The sequence below is a fragment of the Pseudonaja textilis genome, chromosome 2 (genome assembly GCF_049901715.1).
Source record: "Pseudonaja textilis isolate UNSWEBS1 chromosome 2, rPseTex1.2, whole genome shotgun sequence".
Lineage (NCBI taxonomy): Eukaryota > Metazoa > Chordata > Lepidosauria > Squamata > Elapidae > Pseudonaja > Pseudonaja textilis.
In genome coordinates this window covers 13,232,677-13,246,859 of record NC_141991.1, presented here as the reverse complement: position 1 = coordinate 13,246,859, position 14,183 = coordinate 13,232,677, and the positions used below count along the sequence as shown (strand labels likewise).

General features: G+C 42.0%; 1 protein-coding gene across 2 annotated transcripts in view; it reads left to right on the top strand.

Annotated features, from left to right (window-relative positions):
* The window catches only part of LOC113451614 (alpha-2-macroglobulin-like), an 85,921-nt gene that overhangs the window by 48,510 nt on the left and 23,228 nt on the right, over window positions 1–14,183 (top strand). Inside the window, exons 18-26 of one of the 2 annotated variants that reach the window (XM_087928495.1) lie at window positions 529–748; window positions 1,430–1,721; window positions 4,097–4,223; window positions 5,197–5,318; window positions 6,201–6,252; window positions 6,544–6,627; window positions 7,889–8,065; window positions 12,580–12,664; window positions 13,813–13,969. In XM_087928495.1, coding sequence (XP_087784621.1) covers window positions 529–748; window positions 1,430–1,721; window positions 4,097–4,223; window positions 5,197–5,318; window positions 6,201–6,252; window positions 6,544–6,627; window positions 7,889–8,065; window positions 12,580–12,664; window positions 13,813–13,969 — 1,316 coding nt within the window. The remainder of the gene's footprint in view (window positions 1–528; window positions 749–1,429; window positions 1,722–4,096; window positions 4,224–5,196; window positions 5,319–6,200; window positions 6,253–6,543; window positions 6,628–7,888; window positions 8,066–12,579; window positions 12,665–13,812; window positions 13,970–14,183) is intronic. The other variant, XM_087928496.1, reaches the window with a different exon arrangement.

Genomic DNA, 14,183 nt, shown 5'->3' with positions numbered 1-14,183 from the left:
GTCAAAAGAAAACTTTTGGGTTACACATAGAGTCAAAGAGTAATTGAGTAGGACTTTGGTCCAGTTTGCCATGATTTAACCTTTTTACATATTTTTGCCCTGGGTAATTGAGTCTTTATTTACATAATAATCTCAATATGATGCCAATAAGAGCGGGCAGTAGAAAAGATGAAAAGGTTAATAATAATACCACAGCCATACAACACGAGTGAATATACTTAGACCTCGCACAACACTGTTTTAATTGAAGGGTTGATAGTAACCATCACAAAGAGGGTGGAGTTTATGGGGGAATCTAACAGGTGATGTTTGGATTCTGGAACAGAGATCCATGAAGCAAAGAAAGTGGAAAGGTGGAGGCTTCCAGTGGTGAAATTAAGACATCGTTCCCCTGTTGTCCAACTGTCTGGAAGCCTCCAGTCACCCACTATGAATTTATGCGGAGAAAGATCAAAACTGGATGTGGGAGGGGAGAGATTAGTATCCTTTGAGTATAACTCATCAAATGGCTTTCTCTCTGTGTTACAGTGATGGCATTGAAATCTGAAGGTTTACCAGAACCTGGACGCCCTGTTGCTGTTGAGCATTTCCGTTCCCCAAGAATTGGCTCTGTGCCAATCCCTGGAGGTTCCTTTAGTGTTGATGCTTCTCTTCCGGGGCTTCCCACACCTCAGGTTGAGGCTGCTCCTAAAAGGACACCTCGGCGCTTGTTTCCTGAAACGTGGATATGGGACCTGGTTATTATAAAGTAAGTGGATAGCACAGCCCTAGAGATTTCCCTGGAGACCAATTACTACAACCTAGGGGAGCTTCCAGGTATGGACGGCTATAGCTCCCCCCTCCCACCATCCCCAACGGCAAGTTTGAGCTGGCTTGGCTGAGCACGAAGGCAGTCGTAATCCAACATATCTGGAAGGCACCAGGAGAAGGAAGCTGCATCTGAATTTTCATCCACATGACAATGAGGAAGCTGCAAAGGTTGTAACTTTGAGAAATGGTCATAAGCCAGGTTTTTTCCATGCCTTTGTAACTTTGAACGGTCACTATGGGAACTGTTGTAAGTTGAGGACCACCTGTATTATTGTGTAGACATCTGATTCATTGGGGTGTTTTGCACAACTGCTCCGGGACTAAGCTATCTTTTATGCTGTTCCCCCCACCCCTCAAAATGTATGGTTAGTGCTAAATTTATATTCCTAGTTGAGCCTGGAATTATGGGCATAAGTCATTGCAGTTGTAAATTGAGGCACGGTGACCTGGCCCTGATTTTTTTTTTTTTGCCATGGTCATTAAACAAATACCATGGTTGTTAAGCAAATCCTTTTTTCCCCAATGGGGCTTGCTTGCTGGAGACCAGAACTAACTGCCAGAAATCAACACACCTGTAGTGGATTGCTTCACTCACTTTCTATTCTCTTGTGTCCTTCAGTGGTTCTCAAGGAAATAGCCATTCTCAACTCCATAGTTCCAGTAGAAAGAGTGATATATCTGAAGAATCCAAAGAGATTGCTCTTCCTATGACCATCCCGGACACCATCACCAAATGGAAAGCTGGAGCTTTCTGTCTTTCAGCAGACGCAGGCTTTGGCCTGGCCCAGCCCACTTCTGTGACGGCCTTCCAGCCGTTCTTCGTTGAACTCACCTTGCCATACTCCGTGGTGCGAGGAGAAGCCTTCCCACTCAAGGCTACCGTCTTCTCCTACCTGACTTATTGCATCCGGGTAAGAAGCACTTTACTGCTGACTATGGGACCTTCCCTCTGTATTCTTGGAATTGCTTGGTCCTCTTTCTCTGCCTGAGTCCATTTGCTCCAACTCAGAATAACAAAATAACAGAGCTGGAAGAGATCTTGGTGGTATTCTAGGCCCACCCACCCCGTTCTGTCCTCAATACACATTAGTCTGTACGCAGCTAGACATGCAGCTAAACCCACCTATCCGCCAATAAAACAGACCATGTGCGTAGATCTGAATGCTTTATTCAAAGACCAGGATATGGTGAAACTCGGGGAAAATAGGAATACATACAATGAGAACCAAATACAAGATAGAGAATATTGAATTACTGCTGAAAATAACAATAAATTTAAATCTCACCAACAATGCTCGGTGTGTGGGATGTGGGTTTGTCCTTGGATGACCATGTGCCACAGATTAAGATGGATTCTTCTTTGTGCTTCTGCCTTCTCCAAATGCTAAAGGAAATGGAGTCTGGCTTTATAGTGTGCCCTTAAGAGTGCAGGCTGATGGGTAAAGAGGTTAGATCAGCTTCAAGCAATATAATTGGTAATTGTCTCTCTGGACACTAGATGGGGCTAAAGAGCAACAATAGTATATAAAAGTTATATGCTGGGGCATTACACCCCCTCTTCTAGCAGGAACCTATATCATTCTGGACCAGGGGTGTCAAGCTCGTGTCATCACAGCATCATCACGTGATGTATTGGGACATTTTTCTCCTTCACTAAACCAGATGGGGGCAGGGCCAGCACCTGACATATCCGACCCGCGGGCCTGAAGTTTGACACCCGTTTTGGACAAATGGCTATCCAATCTTTTCTTTAAAATCTCCAGTGATGAAGCACCCACAATTTCTGGAGGCAGCCTATTCCACTGATTGTTCTCATTCTCAGGCATTGCTTCCCTCCTTAAGTTTCCATCCATTACTTCTTGTTCTGCTTTCAGGTACTTAATTCTTAACTGCTCATTGTTTGCATTCAAGGTCTCAAAACTGCCTGAAATTATCCTGCCCCAATTTGCAAACAAAAAACCCCAATACCTGCGCTCCCATTTTTGCTAGAGAACTGGCTTTCAATACCTTTTTTTCCTACAGTACATTATTTCAAGCTTGGTGATTTTAAGAGGTTTGGACTTCAACTTCCAGAATTCCCCAGCCAGCAAACTGAAGTCCATTCAATTTAAAGTTGCTGAGTTTGAAAACACAACTCTAGCAGATGCTTCTCTATTGAATAATGCATCCATGAAAGTAATGAGTGTATGGGGGAAATGAACTAGAACTAACAGAGGGAGTGTAGGTTGTACCCAAAAGATTGTGGTTGGTTTTACCATTAGCAAGAATGGGGTTGATCCCACTTTTTGTGTTCTTTAATTGCTCATTTTTACCAAGAATAGCAAAGAGAAGCTTATTGGATTCTTACTTCAAGCACTAGAATAACTGTGCTCTGTATCTACTATGATGTCAAGACTTGGGACATAATGCTACATTCTTTATCTTTTGCAACAAAATACTTGGACCAGCCTGGCTATTTTCTTCCTCGTACATTCATGCCTACAATATGGAAGTATGATTAACTTTTAATTCAACCAGCTCCAAAGGATAATTTATTCGAAAAGACTATGAGAGATGGTGCATACGGAGGGAGAGTTAGGGAGGTGAGTTATAGTGAAGTAGCAGTTTCCCAGGAAGGAGGGGCACATTCTAGAAAGTGAGGGGGGGGATGAGGCACCACAGCTTGGAGCGGGATAGGAGACAGAGATTTTGGATAGCCACTCCCTAGAATCTGCCAGGATATACCTGCTAGACTGCAAATGAGCTTGCAAGATTCTGTCTATTGTGCATAAGCAGAGAAAGATCTGAACTCTGGCTGAATTTTTCTTGAGCTTAGCCTGACAAAGATATAGATATAGGTAAAGATGGAACCTTTCAAAGCATATTGCCTAGTTTCTAGGAGAATAAAAGAGTTTTGAACAGACTGTATATTATCCTTTTCATTCATTCATTCATTCATTCATTCATTCATTCATTCATTCATATGTGAGTGTGTGTGTGTGTGTGTATAGGGAAGATGGAGGCATAACAATCCAATAAACAAACAAATATTCAAACACTACCACAGGTGCTAAAAACTTGACCAACCAATAAAAGCAAAATTGGGGGAGAGGAACATTCACCTAATCATAGTATGACCATTGTGCAAGCTCCCCATGGGTTCACCAATGTTGATGTAGACACCATCTTTGGAGAGCCTTTTGAAAGGCTCAGCCTCATAGGAAATGATGATTGTGAGTTTTTCTCTGCACTGCAGTGGGGATGTATAACTTTCCCTTTGAACTATTTTTTTTTTCCAAATGGACAGGTCAGAATATCTCTGACGCCTTCTGCTGACTTTGAGGCATCTCCTATGGAGGAGAAGGAAGATTCCTATTGTATCTGTGCAAACGGAAGGAAAACAGTGTCATGGATGATGACCCCTAAAATTCTAGGTAAGTGTATAACTCTAATAGTGGAGCCATTATTTAGAAGATGACCTTTTCCCTCCATGTGTAAAGCAAATCAAGGAGCAGAGTTTTCATTTCCTCCTAAGACTGTAATGTATGTAAGAAAGATCTTCTGGCACATGCATGTATGCCAGGCAGCTGATCTTCCTGTGTGCAGGAGTGCCAGAAACCGGAAGAGCAGCTCCGTAGCATGCATACACAATGCCGGCAGCTTATCATGTGCACATGCGTGTTACTAACTGAAAGACCAGGGGGCCAGCACTCATGTGCACACCAGGAAGCTGAGCTTCCAGTTTCCCACGCCCATACATGTGTGTGGCTGTATGCTGGCACTTGGTCCATTTTCAGCTTGCACGTGTTCCCGTTTTGGCACTTGGTTCCGAAAAGGTTGACCACTACTGCTATAGAGAGTATCTTCTGATCCTCTTGCATCTCCCCACTATCCAGCCACAGGGTCTATTGTCCCTTATCCGACCATGTCCCTTGGCAGGTTCTCTTTGCCCAACCTTTTCTTGGTCCTTTCTACATCTCATTACTGTATCATCACCATCATAGCAATAGTGCTTTACAGCCCTCTCTAAGTGTTTTACAGAGTAAGCATGTTGCCCCCAATAATTTGGGGTCCTCATTTTACCCATCTCGGAAGGATGGAAGGCTGAATCCACATTGGCCTCATCTTTTAATGATTTCAATCATCGCTTGCGGGGTGGAATCTGGGCAATTGAATGGAGCTAAGTGTTTACTGGATGGATGTCCTTCCTGTTGCCAATGCAGAGTTCTTTTCAGCAGATATATTCTCACTGTGCCTAGAGAGAGAAATATTTGCCTCTACCTAGGTTCAAACTCACCGCCTCCTGATTGTGAGGTGAGAGCTCTACCTCCAGGCCACTGCACTTACTCACATACCGTTACTACGTAAAGGGACATATTGTAATGAGGTGAACCATTTCTGTTCCAGGGAAGATCAACCTTACAGCCAGTGCAGAGGCCGTGACTTCAAATCAGCTCTGTGGGAATGAAGTCGTGGAGGTGCCCACCACTGGAAACAAAGATGTCGTGATCAAGTCGTTATTAGTTGAGGTATGTGGGGTGCTTTAAACCCAGGCTGGGTAAGGAGAGGACGCAGATGTCTGAGTAAAGCGATGGTGGATATTTTGTGTTAAATGTCAGAGATGACTCTGAGGAAAATGCCAACAGCCAGCAATTTATCCCAGTTAGTAGAGTTTACCAGGTCAAGAAAAATGCTGTGAGATCATCTATCTGAGCTTTGGAGTGTTCCTTGGGAGAAGTCTGGCAAGATCTGAAGGGATCTTGTTAGTGGACCCGGTTATCTTTTTTTCCCCCATTTTCGCTTTCTTCTCCTTTGGATTACACATTTTATAATACAAAACATGGCTACTATAAGGCATGAATTACTACAACAAAAGGGGGATCTTTTTAGAAAGCCAGCAAATGATAGAAAAAGGGATTAGTCAAGACTTTACATAAAAAGGGTTTTTTTTGTGTGTGTGTTTTTTGTTTTACATAAAAAGGGTTATGACACTGACATCCCCATACTCTGTTGAAGACGTTACCTAGCCTAATAATGAAAAGTTCGGAAACCAACCCACAAGCTCGGAGAATGAACCTTCACACTCAAAAATTACCTTGTTAGGAAACAACACAAAGCAGTTCTGTGTTGATCTATCCAGTGATGTGAATTCTAACAGATAACAGATAATCAGAGTTGGAAGGGACCTTGTAGGTCATCTAGTCCAAACCCCCCTGCCTAAGCAGGAGACCCTACACCATTTCTGACAAAGGGCAGTTCAATCACCAACCACAATCTTCTGGGTACAACCACATTTCTTCTTGGTGCTCGTCTACTTAACTCACATATTATGTCTACAGCGATTTTACTACATGACTCTTAACACTCCTGTTCACCTCTCCCTTTTTCCTTCCCTTTCTGTTCCGGTGAAGCCTGAAGGGATTGAGAAAGAAATGGTGTTCAACTCTCCTCTCTGTGCATCTGGTACGTTGCCCCTGTAGACACAGTTCTTAACTTACTCTAAAAGCTCTTTTTTGAAGTGCCTCCTTCCAAAGAAGATCACCCACCCCCCACACCCAGGTATTCATGAAAGCCTAGAGGAGAGGAAAGAGTGGGGAGAAAGGATATAAACATTGGATATGGTCTCTTGAACAATTTGATTCCTGCTGAAATCACTACTGCAGCTCAGCCTTCTAAGCAGAACTTGCACCAAGAGACCAGTTAGAACAGCAGTGCCACCTGCACCATGATCAAAGTTTTGCATCTCTTTTATAGCAGAACCCTTGTCCGAATCTTTTCCTCTGACATTACCGGAGAATGTTGTAGAAGGCTCAGCCAGGGCTTCATTTTGTGTGCTGGGTAAGTGAAATACCGTCTTAATCATTATAGAAATTAATTCTGTTCTTGGACACTCCCACATAAGGTCCTTGGGTCAATCTGGAAGCCACTCCAATTCCATGTACAAGTTGTCCTTAACTTGCCACAGTTTGTTTAGTGACATTTGAAGTTACAACGGCCCTGAAAAAAGTGAGTTATGACCACCTTTCACACTTACTGTACTACCGTTACAGCATCCCTGTGGTCACATAATCAAAATTCAAATGTTTGGCAACTGACTCATATTTATGACGGTTGCAGTGTTCCGGGGGTCATGTGGTCATCTTTTGCGACCTTCTGACAGCAAAATCAATGGGGAAGCCAGATTCACTTAACAACTTGGTTACTAACTTAACAACTGCAGTGATTAACTTAACAATTGTGGCAAGCAACTATCTCACCATAGCAATGGAAATTTTGGGCTCAATTGTGGTCATAAGCTGAGGATTATCTGTATGGTCCATGGTTGATGGTTTTCCATTAAGCCTGGGCTGGGTGCTTTCTAAGTCAATCCCTGGCACTGATTCACTGAACTATTGTGGCAAGTAAGGTAATAAAATGGGAGGAAAGTCACTTAATTATCTTGCTCAGCAACAGAAACATTGGGTTGAATTATATAAAATTACTTGTATTCAAGCATGTTGGATAATCGCTGCAGTTGGCAGTTTTGGGGCATTGGGTTAAATGTAAGGACCTGCCTCAGCTACCTTTTCAAGAATGCATGACTCTTGAACCATTATTGGCATTTCAAAAGGAACTTTTACAGAGAGAAAGGGATTGCAGAGAGAACAGGCAGAATCTGAAGTTCCCACACAAAGTTTATCTTATTCTTCCCATTCAAACCCCACCCCAATGGCCCTCATTCCAAAATAGCTAATACAGCATAGCAAAGATGTTTTGAGAACTCCGAGGCGTTAGGTTAATAATGGTTCATCCTCAGAATGCCGTGACTTTGGTAACAGGCTAGATAGAGCTGGCTGGAAGGAGTCCATCATGTTGACTTGGTCCTCCTCCCTAAATCTCACATGGTTACAGCAAAAGTGAAAGCATGCAAAGTATCTTGTCCCAGATGGCAACTCCCTCCCCCTTGGATTGGCAGCATTCTGGCAGGGACCTGACACTAAGGGTGGGAGAAAATTGGGTAGATTTCTCTGGAAATTCAAACAGTGGCATCTTTTGAGGGGGAGGAATCAAAGTTGGCAAGATCCTGTCTGTCATATGTCCTTTTCTTTCCCTTTCTCAGGAAACATTTTAGGAGGAGCGATAAAGAACCTCAATCGGCTTCTCAAAACGCCCTACGGCCATGGGGAGCCAAACATGGACCTCTTTGCCCCCAATATCTACATCCTGGACTATCTCAATAAGACTGGACAACTGACACAGGAGATCAAAGCCAAGGCCATCGGATACTTAGAGACTGGTGAGAAGCACCCCACAGGAATTCTCCTCTCATTCTTTCCCTACTGCAGTTGGGAAACTTTCAAAGGCTCCATCAACAGATTGGTTACTGGTATTGATAGAGGAGGTTGTAAATTAAACAGATAAGATTGACTAAGATTCCTGGGACCTTTCCAGATGTTAAGTAATATAGAGAAACAGTTTGGTGTACACTGACCTAGAAACGAGGAGACTGTAAGTTCTAGTACTGCCTGAGTATGAAAAAATGACTGAGTGGTTTTGGATTAGTCACTCTACCTTGACTCAACTCACTTCAAAAGATTAGTTGGGGAAAATAGAAAAGTGTTCTGGGGAAGATAAAACGAAGGAATAGCATGCACATTCTCCCTTTTGAATTTCTTATGAAAAGGTAGCAAATGAGGGATTACAATCTAATAAATAAAATAAAATGTTGCTCAATGGCTTGCTGTTCTGGACAATCCAGTTAGCCTGCAATAGCAGAGAATAGAATAGAATAACAGAATTGGAAGGTTTAACAGATAAGCAGAGTTGGAAGGGAACTTGTAGATCATCTAGTCCAACCCCTTTCCCAAGCAGGAGACCCTACACCATTTCTGACAATGGCAGTCCAATCTTTTCTTGAAAGTCTCAAGTGATGGCGCTCCCACAACTTCTGAGGGCAAGCTGTTCCATTGGTTGATTGTTCTCACTGTTGGAAAGTTTCTCCTAATTTCCAGGTTAAATCTCTTCTTGGTTAGTTTTCATCCATTATTCCTTGTCTGGCCTACAGGCGCTTTAGAAAATAGCTTGACCCCTTCCACTCTGAGGCAGCCCCTCAAATATTGGAAGGCCGCTATCATGTCTCCCCGGTCCTTCACTTTACTAGACTAGCCAAGCCCAGTTCCTGCAACCATTCATTGTAATGTTTTAGCCTCCAGTCCCCTAATCATCCTGGTTGCTCTTCTCTGCACTCTTTCTAGAGTCTCAACATCTTTTTTATAGTGTGGTGAGCAAAACTGGATGCAGTACTCTAGGTGTGGTCTTACTAAGGCTTTATAGAGTGGTATTAGTACTTCCCTTGATCTTGATTGTATCCCTCTGTTAATACAATTTAGGATTGCATTAGGTTTTTTGGCTGCTGCTGCACACTGCTGGCTCATATTTAGCTGGTTGTCCACTAAGACTCCAAGATCCCTCTCACAGTTACTGCTATTGAGCCTGGTTTCACCCAGTCTATATGTGTACTTTTGGTTTTTCTTGCCTAAGTGTAGGACTTTACTTTTCTCTACATTGAATTTCATTTTGTTAGATATGGCCCAGTGTTCTAGTCTGTCAAGATCCATCTGGATCTTGAGTCTATCTTCTTGGGTGTTAACTATCCTGCCAGCTTAATATAATCTGCAAATTTGGTAAGTTCCCCTTCTATTTCCTCATCTAAGTTGTTAATTAAGATATTGAGGAATACTGGGCCTAAGATGGAACCTTGTGGCACCCCATTGCTTACTTCCCTCCATGTAGACTTAAATCCATTAAGGATTACTCATTGAGTACAGTTTGCCAGTCAGTTGCAAGTCCATCTAGTAGTGGTGCTATCTATTCCACTTTTTTCTAGCTTACTAAGAAGTAGGTTGTGGTCTACTTTGTCGAATGCCTTGCTGAAATCTAAATATATCATGTCCACAGTATTTTGCTGGTCTACCAATTTAGTCACCGTGTTGAAGAATGAAATAAGATTGGTTTGGCATGATCTGTTTTTAACAAACCCATGCTGACTGCTAGTTATTACTTTACTTGTTTCTAGATGTTAGCAGATCTGTTTTTTTATTATCTTTTCCAGTATCTTCCCGGGTATTAATATTAGGCTGATTGGTCTATAGTTTCCTGGGTCTGTTTTTTTTCCCTTTTTTGAAGATGGGAACCACATCAGCTCTTTTCCAGTCCTCTGCTAGTTCCCTGGTGCTGCAGGATTTTTGAAAGATATGGTGCAGTGGTTCTGAGATGACCTCTGCCAGCTCCTTTAAAACTCTAGGATGTAATCCATCAGGCCCCGGTGATTCATTTTCATCAAGATCAGACAGGTGTTCTCTTACTGTTTTTTTTTTCTTATTTTAACTTTTATTTCTGGTCTGTCTTTTACAGTTATGTTTTTGGTGGGTTGAGTTATAGTTTCTTTTTGCGTGAAGACGGATGCAAAGAATGAGTTAAGCAGTTCTGCTTTCTCTCTGTTGCCTGTTACTTCCTTGCCATCTTCTCTCTTTAGTGGACCGACTGTTTCCTTGATTTTTTTCTTGTTAGAAACTTTTTTTATTATCTTTGACTTTTGTTGCAAGTCTTTCTTCGTTCTGAGCCTTTGCTATCCTGACTTCGTCTTTGCAAAGTCTGGCTATCTGCTGATATTCTGCCTTAGTTGTATGTCCTTCTTTCCGTTTTTTGTACTTGTCCTTTTTTTCTTTCAATTTGCCAGAGAGATCTTTGTGTAGCCATACTGGTTTCTTCTTGGATTTCCTGTTTTTCTTTCTCAGTGGTATTGTGCTGGTCTGGGCTCCTATGATCATACTTTTTAGAGTTTCCCAAGATTCTTGAGTGGTTTTCCCCTTTAGGATTTTCATCCATGGAATCTTTCCCAAGTTCTCTCTGATTTATTGAAATCAGCTCTTTTAAAATCCAAGACTCTGGTGTCATTATGTTCTGTTGCTTGTGTTTGTGTTATGTTGAATTCTAGTATGACATGGTCACTCTCACCCAAGGTTCCTGCAGTTTCAACTCCCTCTATCACTTCTTCTCTGTTTGTAAGAATTAAGTCCAATATGGCTGTCCCTCTAGTTTCACCCTCTACCTTTTGGACCACAAAGTTGTCAGCTAGGTTGGTTAGGAACTTATTTGATTTCTCACTTGCTGAGGAATTAGTTTTCCAATTGATATGAGGATAATTGAAGTCTCCCATTACTATTGTTGTGTGTTTCCTGCATATATTTGTTAGTTGGCTGGCAAAAAGGACGTTTATATTTTCTGCTTGATTGGGTGGCCTATAATATACACCTGTTATGACTCCCCTTCAAAATTCAAACGAACAAAACAGAAAGCAACCGTTTCACAATTAAATCAAACGGAAAGAAGTCTTAAAAGATAACAGCTGGCAGAAACCACAGCATAAATCTTTACTCTGTTCGGCAAACCAGTCCTGGCAATAAATCTCCAGTCTCAGAGCTTCTTGCTGTAACGTCCTCACTCAAATAGTCATTTTGTTCCTGGCAAAATGTACCAGTCCAGCTGTGTCCTTTTATACTCATTGAGGCAACGTGCTAATTTACTGACTCACTCTCCTCATTTGCTCCAGCTGATTTTACCTTCTCAACCGTCTTCTATTTTTTACATTTAACCACAAATTTTCCAAGTTCTCATCTCCACTAGAAGACTCTCTCAAAACTTCCCTGTAAGCCATTCCTGGCTGTTGATCAGATAAGGAACCAGAGGAGGTCAAAGGTCCTGACAATTCTAATACATCAGGTCTGTCATCCTTTGTCATGTCCATCTCCTAATCCTGGTTATCAGTCCAATCACTAAGCCATGCCGGCTCATATTTTTCTGCCATGACCTCCTCACTTGAACTCATATCAGTCACAGGAGCTGAATCCAAGCCCGGAGCCACAACATACACCTATGGCCATGTCATTCTTTTTTTCTTTTATATTGACCATATGCATTCTAGGAGGTTTTCATCTTTGGTTTCATGCATTTCTGTAGCAATATAGTGGTCCTTGGAGGGAACTTGGAGGTCTTCTAGTCCAACCCCCGGCTTAGGCAGGAAATCCTATACCATTTCAGACAAATCATCATCCAATCTCTTCTCAAAAACTTCCAGTGTTGGAGAATTCACAACTTCTGGAGGCAAGTTGTTCCACTGATTAATTATTCTAAATGTCAGGAAATTTCTCTTTAGTTCGAGGTTGCTTCTCTCCTTGATTAATTTCCATCCATTGCTTCTTGTCCTGCCTTTTGGTGCTTTGGAGAATAGGTTGACTGCCTCTTCTTTGTGGCAGCCCCTGAGATATCGAAACACTGCTATCATGTCAACCCTAGTCCTTTTTTTCATTAAACTAGACATACCAAGTTTCAGCCATCATTCTTTCTATGTTTTAGCCTCTAGTCCCCTAATCATCTTTGTTACTCTTCTCTGCATGCTTTCTAGAGTCTCAACATATTTTTTATATTGTGGCAACCAAAACTGAATGCAGTATTCCAAGTGTGGCTTTACCAAGGCATTATAAAATGATATTAACCCTTGATCTTGATTCTATCCCTGTTTATGTAGCCTAGAACTGTGTATACTGTACCTGTACATTTTGTTTTTCTTGCCTAAATGAAGAACCTTACTTTTTTCACCACTGAATTTCATTTTGTTAGATAGCGCCCACTGTTCCAAGTCTGTCATGATCCTTCTGTATCTTGAATCACAAACTTGAAGTAAATATTTCAGTTGGGTTTGGAAATGCACCTGCTGCTCAGCTCGCCTCTAAATTTACTCTTCCACTTCAGGCTATCAAGAGCAACTGAAGTACAAGCATCGTGATGGTTCTTACAGCACTTTTGGAGAATCTTACTGTAAGGAAGAGAACACTTGGTAAGATTTCTTTGTTCTTAAGGTCACGTTTCTCAAACTTTCTACAATGATGGACTAACCAAATCAACATTCAAACAATTCAGGAGCCATAAAGGAGAACATTTGTAGCTGGGGATTGAAATGAGGGGTCCTTGGTGCTCTCTGAGCTTGGCTGTTTTCTTGCGGACATTTCATTACCCTAACTAGGTCATATCATCAGTGTTAGTAAGGAGTGCAGTTTGCTGTCCGTTTATATTCTGGTGTCTTGCCTGTCTGTGTGGGTGGGGATGGTCCTAGAGATTCTTTGGTTGAGCTGTTTACTTGGCCAAGTCCAAAAATACCAGGGAATTTCTAGAAGCCTGGCACTCTGACAAATGAGCCATTAACAGACACATAGACATTAGCAACATCTATAGATTATGCAAAAGAGACAATCAACCAGCCCCAAAGCTTGGTAGCAACTCTCCACCAGTAATCAGCACTCAGATCAGCATAGATTAACTCCAAAGTCAACCTCATACCAACAATCAAGTAAACAATACCCCAGACAATAAACTGTCAAAGAACCATAAGTAAACAGCCCAACCAAAGAATCTCTTAAGACCACCCACACCCACAAGTCACCAAAGTATAAGGTTGGTTCCCTTTAGTGTTTGGATGGGAAGCCACTAGGAAATCCCATGGCTTTAGGCTAAACTTGGATGTTGAAACAGCATCCCAGAAGAAGAAAATGGGAAGACAGTGCCAGATTGCTGCCAAGAACATCACACAGGCATATTCATGTGATCCCCAAGAGACACTTCCCCAATTTATTGAGGGATGTTTTTAAAAAGGGGAGGATGCAATTTATACAGCAGGGAAATGGACTATTCCTCCTTACCAAGGGTCCAGCACATGTGCAGGATTGAAGAGAAACACGGTATAAGCATATCAAGCGGGGGAAAATATTCGGGAATGGTTTTTTAAAAGGTGAAGATAATTGCCTATACCTGTGCAACCACCACATTGCTGGTGAAAAGGGGGGCTTTGACTGCCCAGTTATAGCTGTCCTCCTTTGTTGATACCTTCTTTCGATGGGTTCTTCAATCCCAAGATGGCTGGAGATCGTAGGAACTTGGGAACTAGAAAAAGAAAAATGAAGTTCTCCTGTGCTCTGTGCTGTCTTATAGGCTGACAGCTTTTGTGCTGAAATCTTTTGCTCGGGCAAGATCCATAATCTTTGTGGAAGACAAGCACATCAACGACGCTCAGAACACACTGATACGGCAGCAGGAGGAGGATGGATGCTTTCGGAGCACTGGGTCTCTTTTTAACAATAACCTCAAGGTACAAGAGGAGGGGTGAAAGAAAACGGAGACGTGTCTTTGGAAATGAGAGTAGGGTATATTGGGATTATAGGTAGTCCTCGATTTATGAAAATTGGGGTCACAATTTGGGACTGTAAATGATATAGTTGCTATGCAAGTCATCACGTGGCCAACCTGATTTTATGACTGTTTTTATGGCACTTGTTAAATGAATCACCATGGTTGTTAAGTGA